This window comes from Squalius cephalus (assembly GCF_949319135.1).
Source record: "Squalius cephalus genome assembly, chromosome: 22".
NCBI classification, from domain to species: Eukaryota; Metazoa; Chordata; class Actinopteri; order Cypriniformes; family Leuciscidae; genus Squalius; species Squalius cephalus.
The window spans coordinates 30499328-30525459 of NC_137143.1; the positions used below are offsets into that span (position 1 = coordinate 30499328).

Below are 26132 nucleotides of genomic sequence, written 5' to 3' on the forward strand. Positions count from 1 at the left end.
TGATTTGCTCTATTTTGATCTCTACCGTAGACATCAGTGTTTATATCCAAACTCTAAACTTAATCCCAGTACTTGTGATAATTTGAATTATTGTAAGACAGAAATAATGATACTGTGTGTTTTGAGAAGCTGTTTCATCCCTAAACATGACAACTGCTCTCTCTCTATATATGTTCGCTGTGATTGTACTTGTCAAAAGTTCAATAAACACAGCCGAATCAATGTCATTTAGGAATAAGATTGCATGGATGTTTGAATTGAGATTGTGATCTTTTACTGATTAATCGTGCCGCTCTAGTTTGAGACATTTACATTTATGCATTTGGAAGATGCTTTTATCCAAAGCGACTTGCATTGCATTTTCAAGGTACACATTTACATTCTTATCAGTTCTTGCTTTCCTTGGGAATCGAACCCATGACCTTGGCGTTGCAAGCGCCAACGAGCTATAGGAAAGAGAAAGTTGCGATCTCTTCTGAAACTCTAGGAGAGACATGAAAAAGTCTCCATTCGCTCTCCCTGCTTCTTTCAAACAATTAAACTGCGATTTTCTTTCCAATGGTAAGAACTTCAAACGAACCTCGAACTGATTGAACTTCTCGAACAGTCTCTTTTCTGATATTTCATTTCCCACTGATGTGGCATCTTTCAGCAAATCACCCCAGATTCTGGTTATAATAACAGCCTGGAAAGCACATCTGATGTTGCCAATAGCCTTTGCCGTAGCCAAAACACAATATTCACCAATTTGTCTGATTACTTCAGCCCACTTAGCTCCAATATCTGGCTTGGCTCTTGAGAGGTTAGTTCTGGTTCATCTGTCACCGGGATCAGGGTAACCCACACGCAGAAGTAATACTGGAAGTATGCGTGCTGATTGTGAGCCACTGATTCATGCGTGTGCCAGAAAAGAGTCTCCAGCCAGAAAAGCTGGCAGACTAGCACTCACTTTCCATCTACGCTGCTGTTTGGTTTGGGTTTTAGTTAAATGACCAAGAAATGTTTCCCCACATTGGTGAAAGCATTTGGTTTGGCTTGTATTGAATATGTTGGAAGACTTTAACAGTGTTTATAGATGTACCTCGAGGCTCGCTGAGTCAGAGGAGGAAGTTCCCGACTGTGTTGTGTCTCTAAAACGCTGGTGACAGATGAACTCACACTGTAAACAACATATTCTAGTGTAATGACGACTGTGACAGACTGTGACATTTTAAACATGTACATAATTACCGCTGTCTGCTAATCATTTTAGCGATAAAACACTGATAAAAAAGATTCTGTGGTGAAGTCCATTTTACAGAACAAGTTAGTTCAGGCAATAATTTAAAAAACAAAGTAAATATTATTTTAGTTCTCAATTTAAGCTTGTGGAAATTAAAGCGTTAATATCAAGGCAAGGCAAGGCAAGGCAAGTTTATTTATATAGCACATTTCATACACAATGGCAATTCAAAGTGCTTTACATAGAAGAAATTAAAATAATAAAAGAAATAAGAATAATTAAAACAGTTTAGAAAAATAGAATAAAATACAGTACAAACATTCGGACGAACAGTGGCACAGTGCTCATTCAGTAAATGCATAGCTAAACAGATGTGTTTTGAGTCTGGATTTGAAAGTGACTACAGTAGGAGCACGTCTGATCTCCTCTGGAAGCTGGTTCCAGCTGCGGCTGGCATAATAGCTAAAAGCGGACTCGCCATGCTTAGAGTGAACCCTTGGTATTTCTAGCTGATATGATCCTAATGATCTGAGTGATCTGTTGGGTTTATATTCTGTGAGCATATCTGCAATGTATTGAGGTCCTAGGCCATTAAATGATTTATATACCAGTAATAATACTTTAAAATCAATCCTAAATTTAACTGGGAGCCAGTGTAAAGACCTGAGGACTGGTGTGATATGTTCATATTTTCTAGTTCTGCTCAGAATCCGGGCGGCAGCGTTCTGTATGAGCTGCAACTGTTTCAACATTATAAAATAAAGTACTCAACTTTCTGACAATGGTATTCCCATCATGCACTGGGGCATGAATAATTAATAAGGCTGTGTTTTCACTGTTTTCCAGCTGTTTTTACACTGTTGTCATTGCTTTTGTTGTTAGGTTTAGTAACTTGTGACATCTGGAGTTCGTTTTCAACTCAAAATGACACATTCACACTCTCAAATGATCCAACGAATGTTGCCGTTAATGTGTATTAAGTATTGTGTTCAGGCATGTACTACGTTACTTATACTTAAAAGCTGGCTTAATTCAGTGTTATATTGTTTGAATAAAATGTACTTGAAACCGAGCATTGCAAAGTAAACTTTAAGTAGAAATTACTCAACAACCTTTAACTGGCCAAGTTATGCATTTTCTTTGTTAATTTTACTTAACTAAGTTAAGTAGATTTAGTTAAATTTACTTAAAAATCTGCATACAAAAACTTGTTTTGTTAATGTTGACGATAATTCAAACAAAAACAAAAAAATCTGAAGAAAAAAAAATGATTTCTTGGCAACTATTAGTAAAATAAGTTTAAGTTGAAGAATTAAAATTACTCAAACTAATCTAAAAAATTATTATCTAAGAAATTAAAAAATATATAAATATTTCTAGACGTTTAGGAAAACCTTTTCCATTATATTTCTTACGATGAAGATCCCTCTGCAACTTTAAATGGACCAATAAATGTTCTCACCTGGTATCTGGTATCCCATAATGAATCGGTTGTATCCATGGAAACAGTGTGGCCTATGGCAGTGTCTCAAATTATGCCAGTAGCCAGAATAATAGGCCACATCAACTGGATGAAAATGAATACAAATGAGACAAAGCATGATCCAGCCTGTCATGATTTACAAGATATTTAATCATAAATATCTGACTGGAAAAGCAGGAGATGTCTCATGAACGTTCAAGCCGTCTGAGAGGGAAGGACTGAAACACAAGGATTTATTCCCTCCTTCCCTGTGAAATACCTCTCTCTCACTCTCTCTCTCTCCTCTTTTGCACTGTCTGCATCTCTTGCTCATATATTTCACATCCTTTTTTCACAAAGTTTTTTGGAGTGGCATATACTGTTCTCATTTTGTCTAAAGTCCGAAGTGCATTGACACTACACTGAGTGCGTTTTTTTCGTATTCGTGATTTGGTGGCTCTGAATTGTCAAAACACCATTCAAAATGCTTGCTACGGATGCGAAAAACGCAGAAAATCAAACCCAATCCGAATTGTTTTAGTGTGTAAGCGTGATTGACATAACGTGAAGTCGCATTTATTTTTTAACGTGCGGAAATTTCGGACGCGAATTTCGGACTCAATATAACTTAAGGTTATATGTAAGGATTATGATGTCCGGCTTGATTCCGATTGGTCAATCTGTGTATTCTGTGGTCCAATATTTTCTTGATCATCCTGTTCCTTTACCTTAATTCAAATGAGTAAATTACGGTATCATCTGAACACACAAACAATGTGTTGTCATATAAACCTGTGCATGAGGCGTGCAGTGTTCATATCAAACCGAATTCTGGCATTCAAATACATATCAAATATGTGAAGAAGGAACTGGTTTAAAATGAAAGAGTTATAAGATCTAAACCATCTGTAGGATGAATACAATTTATATCTGAAACATCAGAAAGATGAATAAATCTCTAAATGGCATGTTTCAGGTGGATATGAAGAACCAGAAAAAGAAACTGTCTCCTGAGGCCAAACACATTACAGTTAAACACACACTCGAGGCTCGAGGTCATGGTGCAAAGGACCCTAGGTTGAAATTACTCCGAACCTGTGGCGGAGATAGCGTGGGTGTGTGGGTGCGGCCGCCCTAGGGCCCCGTGCCAATTAGGGGCCCCTCAAACGCCGCCGATCTTGCGTCACTGGACAGGAACGGGGCCCTCGCCAAGTGACACATTGCACGGGGCCCTGGCAAAGTAACATATTGCCGACACATTAACTGTAATTTAGACCCCACCATTTTTAATACGTGGGCCGTTATAACCAGGGGCGGCTATAATTTGTGTAGTGTGCTAGACTTATTAAATACTTTTAATAAATGAGAAAAAATTGGCCACTTAATATTTAATATTCAATTATTTTAATGATCACAATTAAAGTATTAATTTTATTAAATTGAACAAGCACATACATTCGGCATTCAATCAAATATTATTAAAGATTTATTATTATTAATAATGTTATTTCAACACAATATCTCGTTATTTCGACATAATATGTGTGCCGAGTGTGCGTGCAACAAGCAAGATGTGCATTTGTAAATCCGGTGACACGCGTGCATTGATTTTTATTAATAAACTAGTCTTTTCTGTCAGTGTCGCTGCAAAGATGAAGTTGACGATCGCCATCTCCGTAGTGAACGCGCCTATAGCCTAGAGAGAAATGCACATCTTGGATTACATAATCAGAGAGTAGCCTATTTCTTTTCATTTTGAATTGTTTCATTTAAAGACATTTAAAGCTTTCTTTAGATAGGCTATATTTCTCATGTCTGAGTTTCGGTTAAGTTATGATGAGATGCTCTCCTGTTCACGTGCAATGCAATTGACCGCACGGGCGCCTCCATGTCATGATTTATATTGTCTGCTATATTTGCTTCTTATATATTGCTTCTTTATACAAAACGAAATTCACTTTAAATAAAGGCTTTCTACAAAACTTAATGAAGAAAATGAAGTTTAATCATGTCTGACCCATTAACAAAATCATGTCTGACATGATGCATCCTATCATGCTGTTCACTTTTCATAATCAACATAGATGGAAAAAATAACATTATAATATTTGAACAAATATGAAACTAAATGCTCTTATTTAATGGCTACAACAAATATAGTAGGCCTACATACTCTCTATTTGTACAAATTGCTGCACATTCAAGTTAATTCTCGAATTAATTTTCAAATTATTGAAAACAATAAACATACCACTTAAAAAATATATAAATAAAATATATATACAGTTGTACTGCAGGCTACATTATTAATCAAACATAAAATATCTGATGATTCATCAGATATTTTACGTTTTTTTAACGGTTTTAATTTTAAAATGACTTGGTAGCAGAGGGCCCCATGATGAAGCTCCGCCCCCACTGTACTGAGAGTCTAGCTCCGCCCCTGCTCCGAACCATCCCTTTAAAGTTTCAGACGTAAGGTTTCGGATCTGATTAAATGCACACAGTTAAATGAACATGAACAACATTTTTTTTTTCTGGAAAATCTGACAGTGGACATAATGTCCAATAAACCAAGTTTTGCAATGATCAACAAAGAGGGTCTCTGTACTTTGCACATCTGTCTCTTCAAACGTGTAATAAATAGGCTTATTAGTATGCATCTTTTATAATAACAGTGACTGTCCTGCATTTTGGTAAAATCTGAATTCTAGATTTCTGCAAGAGATTCTCAATTGGAATTCCAATATTCTGAATTTCCAAGCTGGAAATAGAGTTTGACTCTAAAGCTGGAATGACAAGAACCTTTAAAAAAAGATAAAGCAGCTTTGCTGGAACAGCATGAATCGCACAGAGAAACCGAGAGAGAACAGACGGGACTCACCCTGGCAGGTCTTGCCGTCCTCCTTGAGCTCGTGACCGGCGGGACACTTACAGTAGAAGCTGCCGATAGTGTTACAGCACAGAGCTTCACACCCTCCATTGGTCTCTTCACACTCGTTCACGTCTGACAGTGGGAGAGAACAAACACACATTACAGTCTGAAATACAGATGCAGATCCATTACAGATTTGGACAATCGTCTCCATGTGTTTCCAGATGTTTACGATTTGGAGACATATGAATGCATTCATACAGACCAGTTATGAAACTTCCCCTCAATGCAATTGACAGGATTGTTTGCTAAATCAAGCATCATATTGCAAAAAAAATAAAAAATAAATAAAATGCTGTCTTCAGAAAATGTACAAATCTAGAATTTTTTGTACTAATAGTACCAACCTTTTCATATAGGAGCCGGATGCATAAGAAACTCTCAAACTCACGGCATAGGTCATCTGAGGTCTCAGCAAGCGCTTGTGGAAATTCATTGCCAAACTAAAACATAATATCTTGTTTCCATGCACAGGTTTCCATCTCAAAAACAACCTAACATAGTTGGAATAAAAGATTTTTGCCCAAAATCATGTAAATCATGTGTGTAATTAAAGACACATTTAGCCGTTCTTCACTGTAACTGAATTTGACAATAATGTTTTTTTTGATTGTTTAGTTGAAGCTCCTGAAAACTGGACCATTGGTTGAGTTTTCATTGGAAAGTGCTCATGAGAAAGTTGTCACTTTGGCCGTTTTTCAGTTTCCATATCTTTTAACTTTATGAGCATATTGATGCTTGTAATGTCAGATGGTTTGATGCACTTTGGGTATGAGAAAATACAAGTATTATACAAGTATTAAAGACAAAGATTCTCCTTCAAAATGTGGTCCAAAAAAAGTAGTAAGAGCAGAAAGTGTTTTCTCTCCATGTTCAATAAAACCGCTTCTTTTTTCCAGTGGATACAAATGATCTCAATGGGATGGTGAGGGATGTTTCAGCATTTAATTGGCACACTCACTGACCTCACTGATCAAAAAAGCAGAACAAAATTAAATTGCTGAAGAATTGTGTCCTTCAACAACCTCACAGCGAGAGGTTTTACCATTCATTCAGGATTCAGCACAGATGTTTAACAACCTCCCATCACACATCCAGCTCTCACACACTCATACACATGGAGATATTTATGAGAAAATCGGTTTGTCGGTTTCCCAAAACATTATTTCAATAAAACCCTCGCCACAACAAATTGGCCCCTGAAGAGCCGAGCGATGTGTGCAGGAGGAGGGAATTAAACATAATGAATGAGTGAATGGAATTCCTGCCGGACGTGATCACACCATTACACATGTGCACAACACAACAGTCAAATCTGCTCAATATGTTATAGTTTAATGTGCAAAGGTAGAAGTACAATTCACAATGGAAGTTAATGCATTATGGAAATAAAGACTAGGCTATGGCCCAAACCACACCTCTTATGAAACCTCGTACCTCCAAAAACTCTACTTTTCAGGAAATGGAAAAACCATATTTAAAAAAATATATAATAATTAAACACCTTGTGGTCTTGGTTGATACTGTGGCTTATATGTGGTCAGAAATTTGACAACATTTTACTGAAATCAAGCTGAATTTTGGTGAATTCCGGACATACATGTGACAGTTTGAGGATCCAATGGAGTTACTCGGTTTAGTCACATGCTCTTTTAAAAATACTTTTCATTTGTTAGATATTTGCAGAATCCACAGACAGACGTAAAGGGTGACCAATAGTAATGATTTACTAAAGAAAATAAAAAAATGACCAAAAATGGAGATACAAGGTTTCCGCCCAACAGTCATGAAATGCTTTATGCATCAGTTAACAATGAAATTAATATTAACTTAATTGATCATTTTAATGTAAAATTTTGAAATGAACATTAACCAATAAATACAGTAGAAGATTTGTTAATCGTTTATGTAACTATTCCATTAACTAATGGCTAATGTCTACAACCAATATTGTAAAGTGTTAAAGCTTCAGCTGTCAATCCTGCAAAACATAAATTAATAAATTATGTCCGATACTTTCCATTATATACAACCATGAGAATAAAATGAGTGACAGATCAGTAGTTCATAACGTCAACCTTCACATATATTCATCTACATCCAGACTGGAACATCAACAAGGAAATGGAGACGAACAACATTCCTTCACTGAGAGGTCATGACCCCTTTCATGACCCGAGGTCGACCTGCCACAGACCTGCAGGGAGACGCGGGTTTGAAGGGTGTTGCCGGCGGTGTGCGGGGTCAGTGAGGTCAGGGGTCAGGGGTCATGTCCACATAATGAAGTCTGGCAAGTATTAGGAGCACTGTGTAACATACACTAAAAATGAACTAATTAATCCCAAAAAGCTGAAAACTTACTCAAACTAAAGCACAAAAACAGCTAATTTAGAAACCATCACAGTATTCATCTCAGTATATTCACTTCATAATCATATGACCGCCAACTTTGATATAATCAACACCTCCTCCATGGTTAACACTATTGCTACTATAGAGTTAAGAGAGTGTCCCCTTTTTCAGCAGTGTCCCCATTTTGTCCATTCATTTTTCCCTTAGGGATTTTTAAAAAAGTTTCTATTAAAGCATTAAAAGCCATGAGCCAAACCAATCAGCTACGAGGAACATCACAACACTACAAACTTTGATTTGAAGCAAAAAAGTTTTTGAAAATCAGACAAAAAGACAACAAGACTGTGAACTTAACAGCTTTAATGAGGGAAAGAACTAAATGGAATCAAATTAAAAATGGAGAAATATAAAACTACCCATTTACAAATATATATATATATATATAAACAATATATTTAAATTTTATTATTAACTAGGCATAGTATATATGGAAATATTTCAGTATTTTGAGAGCGTAGAGAAATCGACTCGATTACGTTATTCGCAGTGCATAATGGGAGTGGGCAGGGCTATCGAGCTATTTTGGCACTTATTGCTCGTTTCGACTCTCTGATTGGTGTATTTTTCTGCACAGCATCATGGGTAGTTTTTCACCAGGAATTTCACCATTAAACACAATCATTTAAAAACTAAGTTGAAATAATGTGGACTGACGGGTTCAACAGAAGCAAATACCATCGATTAACAACCTCGTAGCTCACAGTCGATCTGTCTTTAAGCCACTACATCAACATCTCTCATCATGGGGGTGGGGGAACGGATTCCGACAGCTGAATTGTTTGCCATTGGATTCTGTTCCCCCCCCATGTTGCTTACACAATGAGCTTCTAATATTTACAAATCTGACAATTTGTAGCTGGCACAGATAGCCTAGTGGGCAGTGCACTGACATATGGTGCTGCTGGGCTTCGGGTAACGCAAGTTTGAGTCCCGTCTCGTGTACTTTTCCTGATCCCGTCCACCTCCATCTCTTGCACTTCGCTTCCTGTCTACATATTGTCCTTTTTGTATAAAAGGCCAAAAAAAAATCTTTCAACGGATGCTTGATAAGCTTCTTCCACATACAGGATATAATCAGCATCTTTTAAGCCACTACATCAACATCTCTCATCATGGGGATGGGGGAACGGATTCCGACAGCTGGATTTATGCAGTCGGATTCTGTTCCCGCCTTTTTTCTTACACAAGGATGCTGTAATATTTACCAAACTGATGCTGGTTAAGCGCCATCCACACACAGAATAGAATAACCATCTTTTAAAGGTTAACAAGTTGTCGCTCACAATCAGTTTCCATTTGGAGAAAATTAATGGAGTTTTTACTTCCGGAAGCCGGCTGTTGCAAAGAGGTTAGCCAATCACAACAGACATCATTTACATATTAAATATACTTGCCTGCCTAATTCTGAGGCTCAGAGAGGGTGAAAATGCTCACGAAAAACTAAATCATTACAAAAAATATTGACTTGCATTACATGTTTAGTTACATTATTTAAAATTAATTACATTCAATTAAATTGCATTTTAACTGTAACTTTTCTCACATTCTGCATTTTCATTGCATTGCATTTAAGTGTATAATAAGTTGTATTTTGAATCTTTTTTTAATCAGTTTTTTTCCTTTCCTTTTCCCCATTCATTTTCAACTGTGAAAGACATGATTTAATCTTAGAAATTAAATTTCATCCTTCCGTTCTTCTAGAGCACAACATTCAGATGCAGTTTGTGCTGAGACAATGTGATGTTCAAATTTTGTTCTTGGTTTTGCACAATGTGAATTGTCTTGACAGAAAACTGGCAGGGAATTTGATGTTGTGGGTTCAGTGATGTTGGCGGGTTCAGACACGAAAGAACTCTGACATCACAAACACAAACCATAAACCAAGAGCCAGCTGATGTTGAAATTGATTTTCATCAAATTCTTACTCGAAAAACACATCAATAATCTTTATGTTCATGTTTCATAGCTACAGACTTGTTGTGAAGTGTGTTTCTAAGCAAAAAAACAGACTTATGGAAGCCAAGCTGAAAGAGTAAACAATGACAATTTTCATTTTAACTGTATATTTAAACATTTGCAACCTCTGCAGGAAAAGAATTCATACGGAATGTTTCTGGTTCTGTAAGTTATAAATCTATTATCCCGAACACACACAGACGTGCAAATATGCACACATAACACACACATAAAACATGATATATGTTTTACAGCCCATAACATCCAGTGCTTGAGAAAATCTGTTCAACCTCTGGTCATGCCTTTGCCATATGTTCAGATCTAATGCACACAAACCACCTGCCAGAACCACTAAATCTATGGCAAAAGTACAGCATTTCTTCAATACTCGTGTTTTCAAACATGCTTATACGTATATGTTTGTGAAGAATGAACATCAAAATAAAAACTATGCAACAGGAAAACCACATTTATTGTTGACATTCCATCAGACCACCAGCAATCCTTCAGAGCCTTTTACGTGTCAAACTGTGTGACTCTCTGAGAGATTTGTGTGTTTGCATTCCAGATGTGCATTGTGTGACTTCCGCTCCTGGTGTTTCTGTGCAGAGGGGGTCCGTAGCGTAGCTTGGCACAGCTGGTGGATCCTACGGGTCAGACGGAGCCAGAGAAAACCCTCCGGATAGCATCATAGGGTCACCAACAGCACAAAGATACAGCCGTCCAGCACATAAATACACTCGTCAGCGAAGCCAAAGGCTCAAGCCAAAATCATATCTGGAATTGCAGGACTGTCTTCCATTTTTTAATGCATTTGTAGATAATTAACAATGATTCAGCAATAAAAAGTCCCTCCTGCGGGAGTTCTTCTCTATATCAGTGTCAGTGTTTCTGAACTCCCTGAAACGCCTCCATTGTAGTCTTGAGTTTCTTCCGGGAACGAACACGTCACAATATTCCTCATTTAAATAATTTATACGCAGAATAAAGGGGCGGGGCCTGGTTGAGTTAGTTAGTAGTGTGTTAAACTGGCGGTTATGGTAAGGGGCGGGACATTTCCCAAACACACTTAAAGCACTCAACCAATCACAACACACTGCTCCAGCCGACTGATTTATTTCTCACAATGACAAACTGATGAACAAACAAAAAGGAAAGAAGAAAAATCACATGTGGCATCCATCACCATTGACACTGTAGAGAGCACACACTGCCCCCTGCTGTCTACATAGTGCACTTAAAAGAAGCCTGCAGACAAAGAGGGTCACAGTGCGAGACGTATGATATAATGCAGCCACACATAATCTATAACAACTGCGACTGTCATAACCAACCTCTCCAAACAAAACCATCTACCACATCTGCTCACATGCATGAAGAAGTGGGAGTCTCACCAATCTAATGTTCATTTTAAGATGGATCTCTTTAGACAAAGAACCCCAAAATTGTATAAACACTTCATGTAACTGAACAAAAGCACATTTTAAAACCATGCAAAGAATTTGTAACATGAGTTATGGGACGGTATACAGCTGTTTTCTTCACCTGTAGAGCAGCGTGCAAAGATGACCGTCTCTAACACCAGTGCATTCAAAATCACTGCATATAAACCAGTCCGAGTTCCCCGTGCATGCATTACTTTGATTCATCTCCTTCTGATAACAACAAAACATACAGTATTCATGACATGCAGATATCAAAGCATAACTTCCCAGCTAATACCAGATCTGTGCAGACGACCTCCAGCGCCGACCGCACGTTTATTTAAAGCAGAGTGAATAAACTACAGCAGCTCTGTTCTCTCCAACAAATAAAACTCCTGCTGTGAATCTATATCAGAGACTTTTATAGCTAATCATTTGTGTTTATGCTCCAACATCTGCAGCTGCTCTATAAATGTATGTGGCTGTGTAAATGAATCTATAGTTGACAGTGTCATTTGATTTGTGGTACAAGCACATGGAATCTGGGAAACTTACAAAGCCTTGGCCAAGTATTCGTGTCTGTGTACTTGTATAAAAGATATTTCAAGTCTTGATGTGACCACATCTGTACACAGACTCACACACACACACACACACACACACACATGCACGACTAACATCTGACAGGCAGCCGTGGATGTAGAACCAACAATTAACTACTTTATGATGCTTTAATTAAAAGCTTTTTTCAGCAGTTCTGCTTTAGAAGGCTGTGGGGTGAAATGAGATGTTATAGAGAAAAGAAACATAATAAATAAAATGAATGAATAGAAAAATATATAGAAACATAAATAATATGAATAAATTAATTAGAATAAATTAATAAAAATTATAAATAAATAAAAGAATAAATTAACAACTAGCAAAATAAATAAAAAATAAATAAGAATACATTAATAAAAAGAATAAATAAATTGAACAATAAATTAATAAACTTAATTAAAATAATAAAAAAATAACAAAATGTATTAATTGATTAATTCATACGAATCAATTAATAAAAAATACAAGAATAAACAAATAGAAAAATACATTAATTAATACATAAATTAATAACAATAAATTAATAAAAGAATACATTATTAAATTAAAAATTAAATTAAATAAATAAAAATAAATAGAAAGATAAATAAATAGAATAAATAAAGACAGCAATGAGATTACACGGAGAGCAAAAAAAAAAAAACAGTAATATGTGTCTCCTGTACAGTTTCAGAAGAAATGTCTCAAACTGTGCTCAGATATGAATGTCTGCAAACAGAAGACAGAATCTCGACATGAACTCAAACATTTCTCATCAAAATGCTCCCAAAAGCAAATTTTCTGAGCAGATCTCCACACTCATTATGTAACTCTAAACTCTTACTGTATGTCAGCAATCATCTAATTTGTCTTAATTTTGTTGGACAAAGAGTCCAGTGCAATATTTAACTCCTACTTTAAATATTTACCATCATGCCCTTAGCAAACGAAACTTGAGCATGTCGTCCATCCATACAAAGAATGACGGATTATACAAACACTATCTCTGAGCGATTATTTTATAAACTCAAAAATCACTAAACCTTTCCAGAGAATTTTTTGCAATGAGTTCAACTAGACAAAAACCATTCGAATTCCTCACATATCAGTCTTTGGAACAGCTGTGTTTTGTTTTTACTCAATTCTTCTTCCCAAGGTGTGTGTTGACAAGACACGTTCAACTCTGAACAGACACTTTGAGGACAGACAGAATTCGACAGAAAAAGACCTTTCCAGATTATTTTCAGCCTTTTGGACACATTTGAGCAGCTATAAGGGGGGTTTAGACCTCTGAAAAGTTTTCAACATGATGTTTCAGAGGTCTAAACTCAAATGTGTCTAAAAGGCTGAAAATAATCTGAAAATGACTTTTTAAGAAGACCAAACGCCCTCTGAGCACATCTATGGAAGTGCTCCTTGTTTTATGGTTAAGGAATCTTATGACACTCAGAATTTGTGTCAGTTCTGTTAATGATGCTTTGACGTTTTTCAAACCTAATTAGACGACCTCCTGACCCCGTCAACCCGGAGGATCTGGCTTTGTGCATTGATGTGTGTGTGTTTGTGTGAAATGTGTGGTCAGATCCGCACTGTATGTACACACACTAGTGCGAGAGAGCGAATTACAGTGCATTTCCCGACAGCCCCGTCTCAGTTGGATGCCCACCGCATTCGTGAGAGACTTAACAGCCGAGCAGATTTGCTCCGAGGATGCTTTGAAAAGACTAAGCTCAACCAGACGCCACACATCCCAGTGCTTCTTTCTCTGGGTCTCTAATGGTCTCAGTCTGGGTTGATGTCTTTTCAAAGCAGCTCCAAATAAACGTTGACATCCAGACAAAAGATTTGTTTTCGTTTGCTCTCAATCCCGTCTGGTTTACAAAGCTCCTGGTGTTAACAAGAGACAAAATATGTTCCCCAAACCCCGCAGGGCTGATCTTTAACCTGAGGGCTACCTGTTCGGGCCTGACGGACTTGGGAATGTTGTGTTGGAGCCTGCAGGGATACGAGGAATGTCCAAATTACTGCCTAATTTCTGCATGAGCTACTCGGTGTACGTGGATCACGTGAGTTAACTATGACTAGGGAATGTGCAAAGTGACTCGCTGTCTACTTTGCTATAGAATATATTAGGGCTGTCGACTTAATGAATTAGTTATGTGAAAAAATTATTAAAGCATGTAACGCAGCAAAAAATAACGTGTTAAAATTATGCATGCAATACATGTGTTTTATGCATAAAATAGCATGTAATGCACCCGCCTCGCCCCAGACATACTCATGTCATCTACATTTCATATTGTTGTTAGAATTCGACTAAAATTCAAGATATCAGGGGGAAAAAAATCCCTTTTGTCTCATATTTTTATCATGATATAGTTAAGCAACATCACACAGTAACGAGCGCAACATCACACGAGTGCTGTTTTTGTGATATTATAAATGTGATATTGATTTCAATAAATAAGATGTTATTTTACTTTCATTTTTCTTAGTATTATTTATCGCCAGTTTATCAGGAAGTGACGATTTTGTTCTCTTCGACTGACTGGATGAACATTTGCTTCATTCGCAAATGTAATTGGCAAATGTCACATAAGTGAAATTCACAGCTTTGTATGGAAACATATAATGGCTTTGACTCGACTCGTGAGTAATGCAGGTGCAGATCAAGGTCTCTGCATGAGTGTGTAGTGCTGTGATCACATCTCGACCTGTCAGAGCTCCAGGACACACAGTGATACACACTCAAACATCACACGTCATGTCTCACAGAGAATAAAAAGAAGATATTAAAGATGTTAACTGCCTACTGCATATACTGATATTAAACATATTAACTGCATATACTGATATTAAACATATTAACTGCATATACTGATATTAAACATATTAACTGCATATTAAACATATTAACTGCATATACTGCATATTAAACATATTAACTGCATATACTGATATTAAACATATTAACTGCATATACTGATATTCAACATATTAACTGCATATACTGATATTAAACATATTAACTGCATATATTGCATATTAAACATATTAAATGCATATATTGCATATTAAACATATTAACTGCATATACTGATATTAAACATATTAAATGCATATATTGCATATTAAACATATTAACTGCATATAAAACATATTAACTGCATATACTGATATTAAACATATTAACTGCATATACTGATATTCAACATATTAACTGCATATACTGATATTAAACATATTAACTGCATATATTGCATATTAAACATATTAAATGCATATATTGCATATTAAACATATTAACTGCATATACTGATATTAAACATATTAACTGCATATACTGCATATTAAACATATTAAATGCACATACTGATATTAAACATTAACTGCATATACTGCATATTAAACATATTAACTGCATATACTGATATTCAACATATTAAATGCATATACTGATATTAAACATATTAACTGCATATACTGATATTAAACACATTAAATGCATATACTGATATTAAACATATTAAATGCATATACTTGAAGTTAACGAAATCAAAATGGACTCTAAGGCTACGTTCACACTGCAGGCTGAAACGACCCAATTCCGATTTTTTTGCCCCTATGCGACCTGTATTTGATCTTTTCATGACAGTCTGAACGACACAGATCCGATCTTTTCAAATGCGACCCAGGCCACTTGGGTATGTGGTCCCAAATCCGATACATATCCGATCTTTTGAAATGCGACTTCAGTCTGAACGGCCAGGTCGCATGTATCCGACCCGCACGTCATTGATACGCGAAAAACGTCATAATTCTGTAGTCGTCGGTTTGAAAACGGACTGCATATTCGTCGAGCTGAGGTAAATCTGCCGAACGGGTCGACCTCGACGAGCCCGTTAATTAAAAAAAAAAAAAAAACCACGGCCATTATATATACACGTTATGTTAACTTATTTGTCCTGAATCTGATATTAGATAGGTCAGCGGCTGCTGTCTGGCTCTTGTGTAACGGTCGCTGCGTGCGCTCGTGTGTGTGTGTGTGTGTGTGAGGGAATCACAGTTAGTTCAAGTTTAGCTACTTCCGCAAACAACAAGTGACGTCGTTGACCGTTGAGTACTCTTCTGCGCATGCGGGTCACTTCTGGGTCATTTCACGTTCACACAGGAGATCACAAAGGTCGCATTTAATTGGAAATGTGAACGGCCTTGCAAAAAAATCATTTTTTTTCAAAAAATCGGAATTAAGCATTAAGCCCTGCAGTGTGAACGTAGCCTAAGTACTAAGTACTGTAGTCTTATTGTGAGTGATTTATCAGTGCACATTATTATTTCCCCCACAAAAAACGTCATCTAGGCCACACGTTCACCAAACGCCATCACTATTTAGCCATTAATTACAAAAACAAATCTTCAAGTAAAGGAAATGTCAACTTTTCACAATCCAGTCAATTCCTGATGCATAAAACCAAACCCTATACTACTTTATTTCCTTATTTCCTCACTTTATAACATCCCATTATAGAGGTAGCATGGGTTGTGAATGCCATTGTGTGTTTAAACTGAGAAATGACACTCAAAATAAGAATCCTAACGCATGAATATTGTTTTGGTGTCCAGCATCACAGAATGAAGGCTCTCTGTCTGTCAGCGCGGTAAAGACAGCTGGATCGCTGTCACCTTCAAGTCTTCATGCAGACGTCCGGGACACAGAGTGACCATGATGGAGCTTTCATCGGTCCAACGCAGTTCTGGAATTTCAGCTCAATTAGGAAAGATTAAGGAATCAAACTCCAGCAAGAGAAACGCACAAACACGATTAAGAAAACTCATTCTGACTGGAGGTTTTCAGCACCAGGAAACTTTAAAGACCCAGGCTATATATATTCTCTCCTGGCAGCAAAATAAGGAAACAAACAGGAAGAAGCCAGACAGGAAACAGGGATTGCGGGATTATCCAGAGGCAGGTTTACAGTGGCAGTAATGAGAGAGTCACACTGGTCTCTCTGATACCATGAGTTATTTTAAAGGGGTCCTATACGCTTTGATTCATTTTCAGCTTTCTTTAGTGTGTAATGTTGCTGTATGAGCATGAAGAAGCTCTGCAAAGTTACAAAGCACAAAGTCCCTCGAGCAGAAGTTGTTCTCTATATCAGTGTCAAGTGTTTCTGAACTCCCTAGTCTTGAGTTTTCTTCCGGGGACAAACACGTCACAATATTCCTCATTTAAATAATTAATACGCAGAATAAAGGGGCGGAGCCTGGTTGAGTTAGTTAGTAGTGTGTTAAACTGGCGGTTATGGTAAGGGGCGGGGCATTTCCCAAACACACTCGAAGCACTTGACCAATCACAACACAGTCCAGCCAACCAATCAGAGCACAGTGTGCTTTTCAGAAGGAGGGGCTTCATAGAGACAGGAACTAAACAGAGCGTTACTGGCAGACTGGGAAGAGAGGAGCTGCAACAATGGAGAATATGGGGAAAATAATGTGTTTTTGAACATTCAAGCATATATACCTATTCTAGTAGAGCCCAAAACCATAATCAAGACTTTGAAAAAATTGAGAATATATATATTATATATATATATATATATATAAAAGGTTAAATCACATGAAAACATGCCCAGGTCTTATTTCAGCCCAAAATCAGAAAATTTAAATAAGATTTTACAGTATGTATGTTAGATTAAGAAAATCAGGCCCTTTCAGGGGTTTTTCATTACATTATTTTAAAGACTATTTATTTTCCCATTTTTCATTATTACAATTACAATACTTCTCAATAGTGATGATCATTGTAATAGAACAAATGTAACTATCAAAAAACTTTTTTCAAGATTATTTGCATTATAGTTATCAGAATTCAATAAAAATCTTATTAATTGTCTTAAAAAATTTCAAGGCAAGGAAAAATATTATTTACTTTTCCCATGTATATATTTTGATTTGGGGTTGAAATAAGAACTAAACTTGACAGGTTTCATAAGATTGACCCTTAAAAATGACCCAAAAATAAAAACGTGACATAATTTTTCACAATTTTTCATTTTGGGGAAAACTTAGTTTAAGAATGAGAAAGATATTTAAAAAAAAAAAAAAACAAGTGGAGGAGGGAGACTTCTAATGACAGACTGTGAGAAAGTGCAGCAGAGGACTCGGCGTATCAGGACGATCTATTCACGCTCGCCTCTATTGTCCGGCTGTGGCCGCTTCACCCGTGGAGAATTTTCCGGGTCATGGAACGCTGCACACTAACCAGACTTTTTAATAACTGATTAATTCCTTGCAACACACAATGTGGCGAATGCGACGGGAATGTCACCGAGTGAGTCAGTCTGCTTAAAGGTGGATTTTCCATTGGAATTATGCAGTGTGACATCATTATATTACACGTGCTGGGTAACGTTCCCAGATCTCCGGAAAAGGCAGCTCAAACAGATGTGCAATGACTGGAAAAACTGTAAAAAAGGATAAAACGTGTGTGTGGCAGATAAACGTCTCTGACGAAGTGTCAAGTTGACATCAAAACGTAAAGCGAATTTCAATCAAATTTCAGGCAATGGTTTTCATATGATTGTTTTTTAACCAGAACGTTGAATCTACTCTGCCAACTATTTTAGAGTGATATTTCACAGATCCATCGGCCGAATTACACACCAATCATCATGATGGAGCATATGCAATGTTAAACACGTTTTACAGATACGAGAGAGTCGTGACCATGGAGAAACTGTAGCTCAATTACCGTAAAGCCACGTGGATGAGTTACTACTACAACACTACAGGCCTGGTAACAAGGATCAGGTCACGGTGAGTTTCACCACTTATGTTCAGTAAACTAGAACACAACCAAAACCATTTCAAATGCATCTGACTCTAAGAACATCAAATCAAATCAAAAATAAAAACAAGGAATCTGAGGTTTAAACAGAAGTTGTGTGACTTCTAGTTTTCATTCAGTCTTTGAAAACCTTTACATTATTGAGGCGTAAAAAGTCCTGCGGCCACAAGTTCACCATCGTGTTTTACATTCCATTAAACCAGAAGAGGCCTGAGGACATGTTCAGCACAAAGGTGACTGGCCTTGAGCTAATGGCCCATTAAACGAACTTAAATAAAGCTCAGCACACAGGATGTGAAAGGAGACATTAGCCGAGCAATTCACTTGGATTATAGATTTAATTTATGTCCACTTTAATAGCCTGAAGACGGGCTGATTAATGAAGCATACAAAGCAACGGCAGTGACCCGTAAAGTTGAGTGAAGTCATTCCTACGGAATATTAGTAATCAGTAGTGTAGTGTAACAAACTAAAACTACTAACTTACAGTAACTACAGATTTCTACTATGCATGCAATTAAACACCTTCATAGTCATATTTATGACTCAGTTCATTCGTGCAAATCAACCGATTCAAAGTTGATTCAGTGAGTCAATAGGCTTCATTCATGAAACATTAGCAGAATAAATTAGTGTAATTTTTTTTTTTTTGCATGCAATTAAATGTCGTTATCTACTTAATAACAGAATTTACCCAGTAAATAATTCTGCTCATATGATACATGTTTTACAGATTCTCACTCAAATATGTGAGGAATAATTCAAAACCTCACTGATTTCAAATGATTAAGCAACTTAAAGTTATAATTGGTTATTACACAATAATATAATTTAAAGTTTCATCTTTGTGAGGAAAGTTTTACCAGTGTAACACAATTTAATTTCAAATTTGATTAAAAAAAATTGAAAAAAGCTCACTGTCCAACAATTAAAATGATTTTTTCCCATGAAATCCATGAATCAGTGTTATTTTAGTATAATTGAGATGCTATTAGTTTTTATTAATATTTTATATTCATTGTAATTTTTAAAGTTTTAGTAATTTTGATGTGTTTTTTTTTTTTTTTTGTCTATATTTTTTATTTAAAATCAGTTTTCCTTTTAGTTATTTTTATTACATTAAGTTAAATGAGAAAATGTTGCTTTGGCAACTATAACTGAATAAACTATAACTTTTTATTTCAATTTAATTTACCTTATTTCAAGCTATGTGACTATAATAACCCTGCAATGCACAAAATAAATAAAAATTAAAAACATGCAACAAACAAAAACACGATTCCTTCATGTTTTCAGCATCATGACACAATATATACTGTATATACCCCGTCTTTATCATTCATAAACCTGTAAGTTCAACGCCTGCTTGTGTTCATTACCTCAGATAACTGACTGACTCCTCTTCAACTATCAACTCTCTTCTCTAATGGTTTAGCTTCATTTCCACAAACACACTGTCGTCACCGTTGCATTCCGAGAAACTTAAGAATATTTATCATTCCTGCATATTGTTCTTGTCTGAACTATGTGCTAAACTCTTGATAAAAGCCTTTTCCACTGAGTCCCTGGGGTTTCCTTGTCTAATCCGGTCTCCATAAGCAAGTAGCTTGTTTCTTCAACAGCCAAAGTTTGGATTCCATCAGGAAACACAAGCCAACTAGAAGACGTAACTTAGAGAAGCCTCTTCTGATCAGAGCTAAAAACTGAGATATGAGTCATAACTCTCATGTACAATTAGAAAATGACCAACTCATGAATTCCATAAACTGAGGAAAATCTCATTTATTTTTGTCTAAAAACTGATCTAATTAACTTTTAGTTATTTCTTTTCAAGCCCAAAATGACCTCAGTGTTGCAGATTCAACATCCAGTCATGAAATAAACATTAAAACACAGTTTTATTCTCTGATATTTCCCTGTTTTTCATGTCTGTATAAACCTTGCAATTCACTAATCTAATACACTAATCTAAGATTCTGTTCCAAAACTGTGCCAGTCAACATCATTTCCAACTGTGATAATAATCAGCAAATCATCATATTAGAATGATTTCTGAAGGATCGTGTGACACTGAAGACTGGAGTAAAAATTCAGCTTTGCATCACAGGAAGAAATTACATTTGAAAATATATGCAGAACGGAAAACAGTTCTTTTAAATTATAATAATATTTCACAATATTACAGTATTTTTAATCAAATAATTGCAGCCTTGTTGAACATAAAAGAGACTTTAAAAAATCTTTTAGTATATATTTCCCTCAGATCCATCTGGCTCTTTTCACCCACAGTGAATTCTGAGATTGCCTTATTCAAGAAGGAAACTTTTCAATTTGGCCTGAAAATCTGAAACGAGGTCTCTATAGCAGCTCATAGTCAGCTCAAGCAGAGTAAGCCTGTGTCCAGCAGAGGTTAAAGTGCACGGACAGGTCTGTATTAATAGCTCAAGGTCACAGTTGATGACTTGCATGACCTGCTATAAACCTGACCCTCCTGCAATCACAGACGTCCCCCTCCATTAGCATCAACTACACGAGTTCAACACCGCGAGATCCACAGACGCCCTGCAGCGGACAGAGAACGAGACACTCTGACCTCTGACCTCTGACCCTCATAGAGATGTGAGTGTGAACTCAAAAGAAGTGACAACTCAAAGGATTCGACTCATTTTTAAAATAATTCATAATTAAACATTATTTTATATATATATATATATATATATATATATATATATATATATATATATATATATATATATATATATATATATATATATATATATAAACACACTTAATATTATTATATTTTTATTTATATAATAATAATTAATTATAATAATAAATAATAAAAAAGAATAATCTAATAATTGTATTTATAATAATAATAATAATGTAATTATTATAGAAAATATATGGTATATATATTAATTAAATTAATCATACACTTATTAGTATAATTAATACAAATTTGTGTTATATAAATTATAAATAAATGATAAATGTATGTAATAATAAGTTATAATATTTCTTGTTATATATATATATATAATTAATCAAAAAAATTGTATAAAACACATTATTACTAGTAGCTACATAAACATTATACTAAATATAATCATATAAAATTACGTTTTAATAATTACATTAATTAATAATTGTACATAGTAATATTAATTATAATGTATGATATTTAAATATTTTACTTGTATATAGCCTATGAATTAAATTAATCATCTAATAATTATTATTATTCTAAATAACATGATAAATATAAATTAGAAGTATATATTGGTAATGATATATTACATATAATTTATTATAATTATAAAAATTTAAATATATTTAATTTAAAAATATTTTAATGAATTAATCATCTAATAATTGTATATAGTAATGTTCATTATAATTTATGATATTTATATGTTTTGCTTGTACATATGAATTCAATTAATCATCAAATAATTATTTTTATTCTAAATAAAATCTTAAATATAAATTAATATATATATATCATACAGTATGTTCTGTGAAATCAGATTTTGGCATTCCATCCAGGATTGATGTCCGAAATGTTACAGTCACAACAGGAGTCCAGAAGAACCCCACGAGCAGACTCTGAGCCTGACGGAGCAGTCTGGCATGTTCTGACCTCCGCCTGCGCCAAGACATGAGCTCACGGCCCAGAAATCATTGTTTTATCAAAAGAAAGAGACACAATTATTCCAGAATGAAAGAGACCTTTCAATACGGACCCTGAAACGCTGAACTGACAGGAATATAACAAACATGTGACTACGACAGAATTGTGTGCATATCCAATTTTCCTGAAATCTGAGATTTATCTGCATATGCAAACTTTTATTCTTTATCCAAGCTGTCCGATTCTATAGAAATCCATGAACTGCATGTTTTCCATATGCAAAAAATTCTCCAACTACTGCAAAATCATTTTTGACATGTTTTGATTAGTTACCTTTGCATTTGCCAAGTTCAGTAGCTTTAAAAAGAGACTAATACAACACAAATAAGCTCTTTTTAAAGCTCCTGAACTTGGCAAATGCAAAGGTATTAGTATTGTATTAGTCTCTTTTTAAACTTCAGCTTCACATCAGGTGTTTAACTCAGATTAATAGGTCTATGAGAGCTTGAAGAGCTTTCAAAAGCTGCTTTTCTCTGGTGATGACAGGTGAAACTGAGAATACAGTGATCCTCGCCACAGGGGAACGTGAATCTCAAACAGAGGTAAAGATTCTCCACGCCGTGACACATTTGTCCATTACGTGCTGAAAGCACAACATGTCAAACATCATCGCCTGCTTCACCAGAGTCATCATGGGTCGCTGTCAGGGGATCATAAACAATCACTGACTTGATCTGACAAAAATCATCCGCCAGCTGTGGATTTTCCTTCGTCGACTCACAAAGACTTTCATCCGCAAGGCAGATGTGCCGCAAACAGCTTCTCTCAGTGTGACATTTGATTCACTGATGGATCCAGAGGTTTCTCAGAGAGGTTTCTCAGAGGCTCGTACAGATGTTTGTGTTCTATGGTTGTCCTGATACTGTAAGCATGTGTTATGCTACAACAGATAAAGTATAATGATAAGTAGTATCATGATGACTCTCGTATTTTTTTTACTTCATAGGGAATATGTTGGGTATTCTATTGTCCTAATAATAATAATAATAAATAGTATAATTTTAAATATGCTGTATATGTATATGTGTGTATGGTCAAAATCTTTAGATCAGTAAGATTTTTTATGTTTTTAGAAGAAGTATCTTCTGCTCACCAAGGCTGCATTTATTTGATAAAAAACAATAAAAAAAACAGTATTATTGTGAAATATTATGACAATTTAAAATGACTGTTTTCTATTTTAATATATTTTAAACTGTGATTTATTCCTGTGATCAAAGCTGAATTTTCAGCATCATTACTCCAGTCTTCAGTGTCTCATGATCCTTCAGAAATCACTCTAATATGATTTGATGCTCAAGAAACATTTCTGATTATTATCAATGTTGAAATCAGTGTACAATTCTTTTTTCAAAATTATTTGATGAATAGAAAGTTCAAAAGAACAGCATTTATTTAAAATAGAATGTGTTCTAACATTATACATTTTGATCAGTTTAACTCATCCTTGATGAATAAAAGTATTGATTTAATTTATTTATTTCCCCCCCCAAAAAAAAAAAAAAAAAATTCTTACTGACCCCAGACTTTTGAAGGGTTGTGTTTAATGTCACAAAAGATTTCAGATAATGCTGTTCTTTTGAACTTTCTATTCATCATATCATCATGAAATAAAAATGTAAAAAACTGTTTTCAATATTGATAATAATCATAAATGTTTCTTGAGCATCAAATCATCATATTAGAGTGATTTCTGAAGGATCATGTGACACTGAAGACTGGAGTAATGATGCTGAAAATTCAGCTTTGATCACATGAATAAATTACACTTTACAATATATTCACATAGAAAACAGCTGTTTTAAATTGTAATAATATTTCACAATATTACTGTTTTTGTTTGTATTTTTAATCAAATAAATGCAGCCTTGGTGAGCAGAAGATACTTCTTTTAAAAACATTAAAAATCTAACTGATCTAAAACTTTTGACCGGTAGTGTAGTAATATCAAAAGTAATATTATATGAATATAATATTACATTATTACATTATGAATAATGCAGGCAATATATTGTTTTAAAAATAATATACAATATATAGGGTTGTATCATTTTTATCCAAAAACATATCTTTCATGCATTATTATTATTATTATTATTAATGCAACAATTAATACAATTAAATAAATTATTATGCATGTATTAAAAGTGAAGAAATATAATAATAATGCATTGAAAAATATTATACAATATATAAGGTTGTATAATTTTATAAAATAACATATCTTTTATGCATTATATTTATTAATATGAAAACAAATTAAAATAATGAAATTCATGAAAGTGAAAAAAATGTCATAATAATGCATGAAAAATGTTGTTAAAAATATTATATAATAAATAATGTTTTATAAGTTTTATGCAATAACATAAATTTCATGCAGAAATAAATAAATGTGCAGCATACATGAATAAAATAAAATATTTCCAATGGCTAAACACGATTAAACATGATTATATTATTTTAACAATTATAGGCTAACATAAATTACTTTTTTATTTTGATTTTGTGATGAAATATGACCAGGACATGTTCTTGGCAGGTTTCGTGAGATTCACCCATATTTTCATGATTATTTATATTGACATGAAAACAAATAAAAATAATGAAATTCATGAAAGTGAAAAAAATGTCATAATGCATGAATTTTAAAAAATATATATATTATATAATAAATAGTGTTGTATAATTGTTATACAACAACATATATTTAATGCATAAATAAATAAATAAATATTTCCAATGGCTAAACTCTGATTATATTCTTAATCTATAACTATTCTTGCCTATTATTTTGATTTTGTGATGAAATATGACCAGGACATGTTCGTGACAGGTTTCGTGAGATTCACCCATATTTTCCAGGTAAACAGGCCATTATGCTTTCCTGTGATAGATTGTGGCTGTTAGTGTTTTCATACGTGTTTGTGCATGCCGACCGACTCAATCAGCATCACTCTTAACAACACACATAAGGAACTGTCCAGAATAAATGACCAATGGTTCCCAGCTGTGCACATCTGAGTCTCTGTCCTGAAGACATGGCTGGTTGAGGCAAACAGATTTAAAAACCAAACAGAAAACAGCAGACGAAAGCCATCAGGTCACGCTACTTCAACACGCAAGCTGCAACATCTTAGGCGCTCACGATGTCGCTGAAAGCTGCGGAATTAATTGAATCTGTCCGCAACACTTTGAGACACAAGCGCTCTCGGATTACTCTTGATCATAGTGCAAAACCAGCGTCTGTTATCACTCCACGAGACACAGAGGAGACCACAGCAACTGAAAAAGTAGGGCAAGATTTGTGAAGAATTTCCTGTCGTGTGTATATTATCACCAAAAAACAACATCCTCCATTATTAGCATCCTCTCTCACTGGCTACAACTGCCCATGCAGATAAAATACTTGGCTCGCAACATTAGAGACTCAAACAGCCAGAGAAAACACTCTGTTGGGGGGAGACTCGCATTTATTCAAAAGGAAATGCTGTCAAAATCATTATAACAACACTTTATATTTTCTAAAATGCCGTGCACATGCAAGAACTACTAATAACCGACTGTGGAAGAATGCTTCATGTCCTTTTCTTAT

The 26132-nt window shown here is 35.0% G+C and overlaps 1 protein-coding gene across 1 annotated transcript in view; it reads right to left on the bottom strand.

The window, feature by feature from the left end:
- Positions 1–26132, bottom strand: part of megf6b (multiple EGF-like-domains 6b) — a 64979-nt gene that overhangs the window by 28196 nt on the left and 10651 nt on the right. Inside the window, exon 5 of the mRNA XM_079857719.1 lies at positions 5569–5691. Within this exon, the coding sequence (XP_079713845.1) occupies positions 5569–5691 (123 nt within the window). The remainder of the gene's footprint in view (positions 1–5568; positions 5692–26132) is intronic.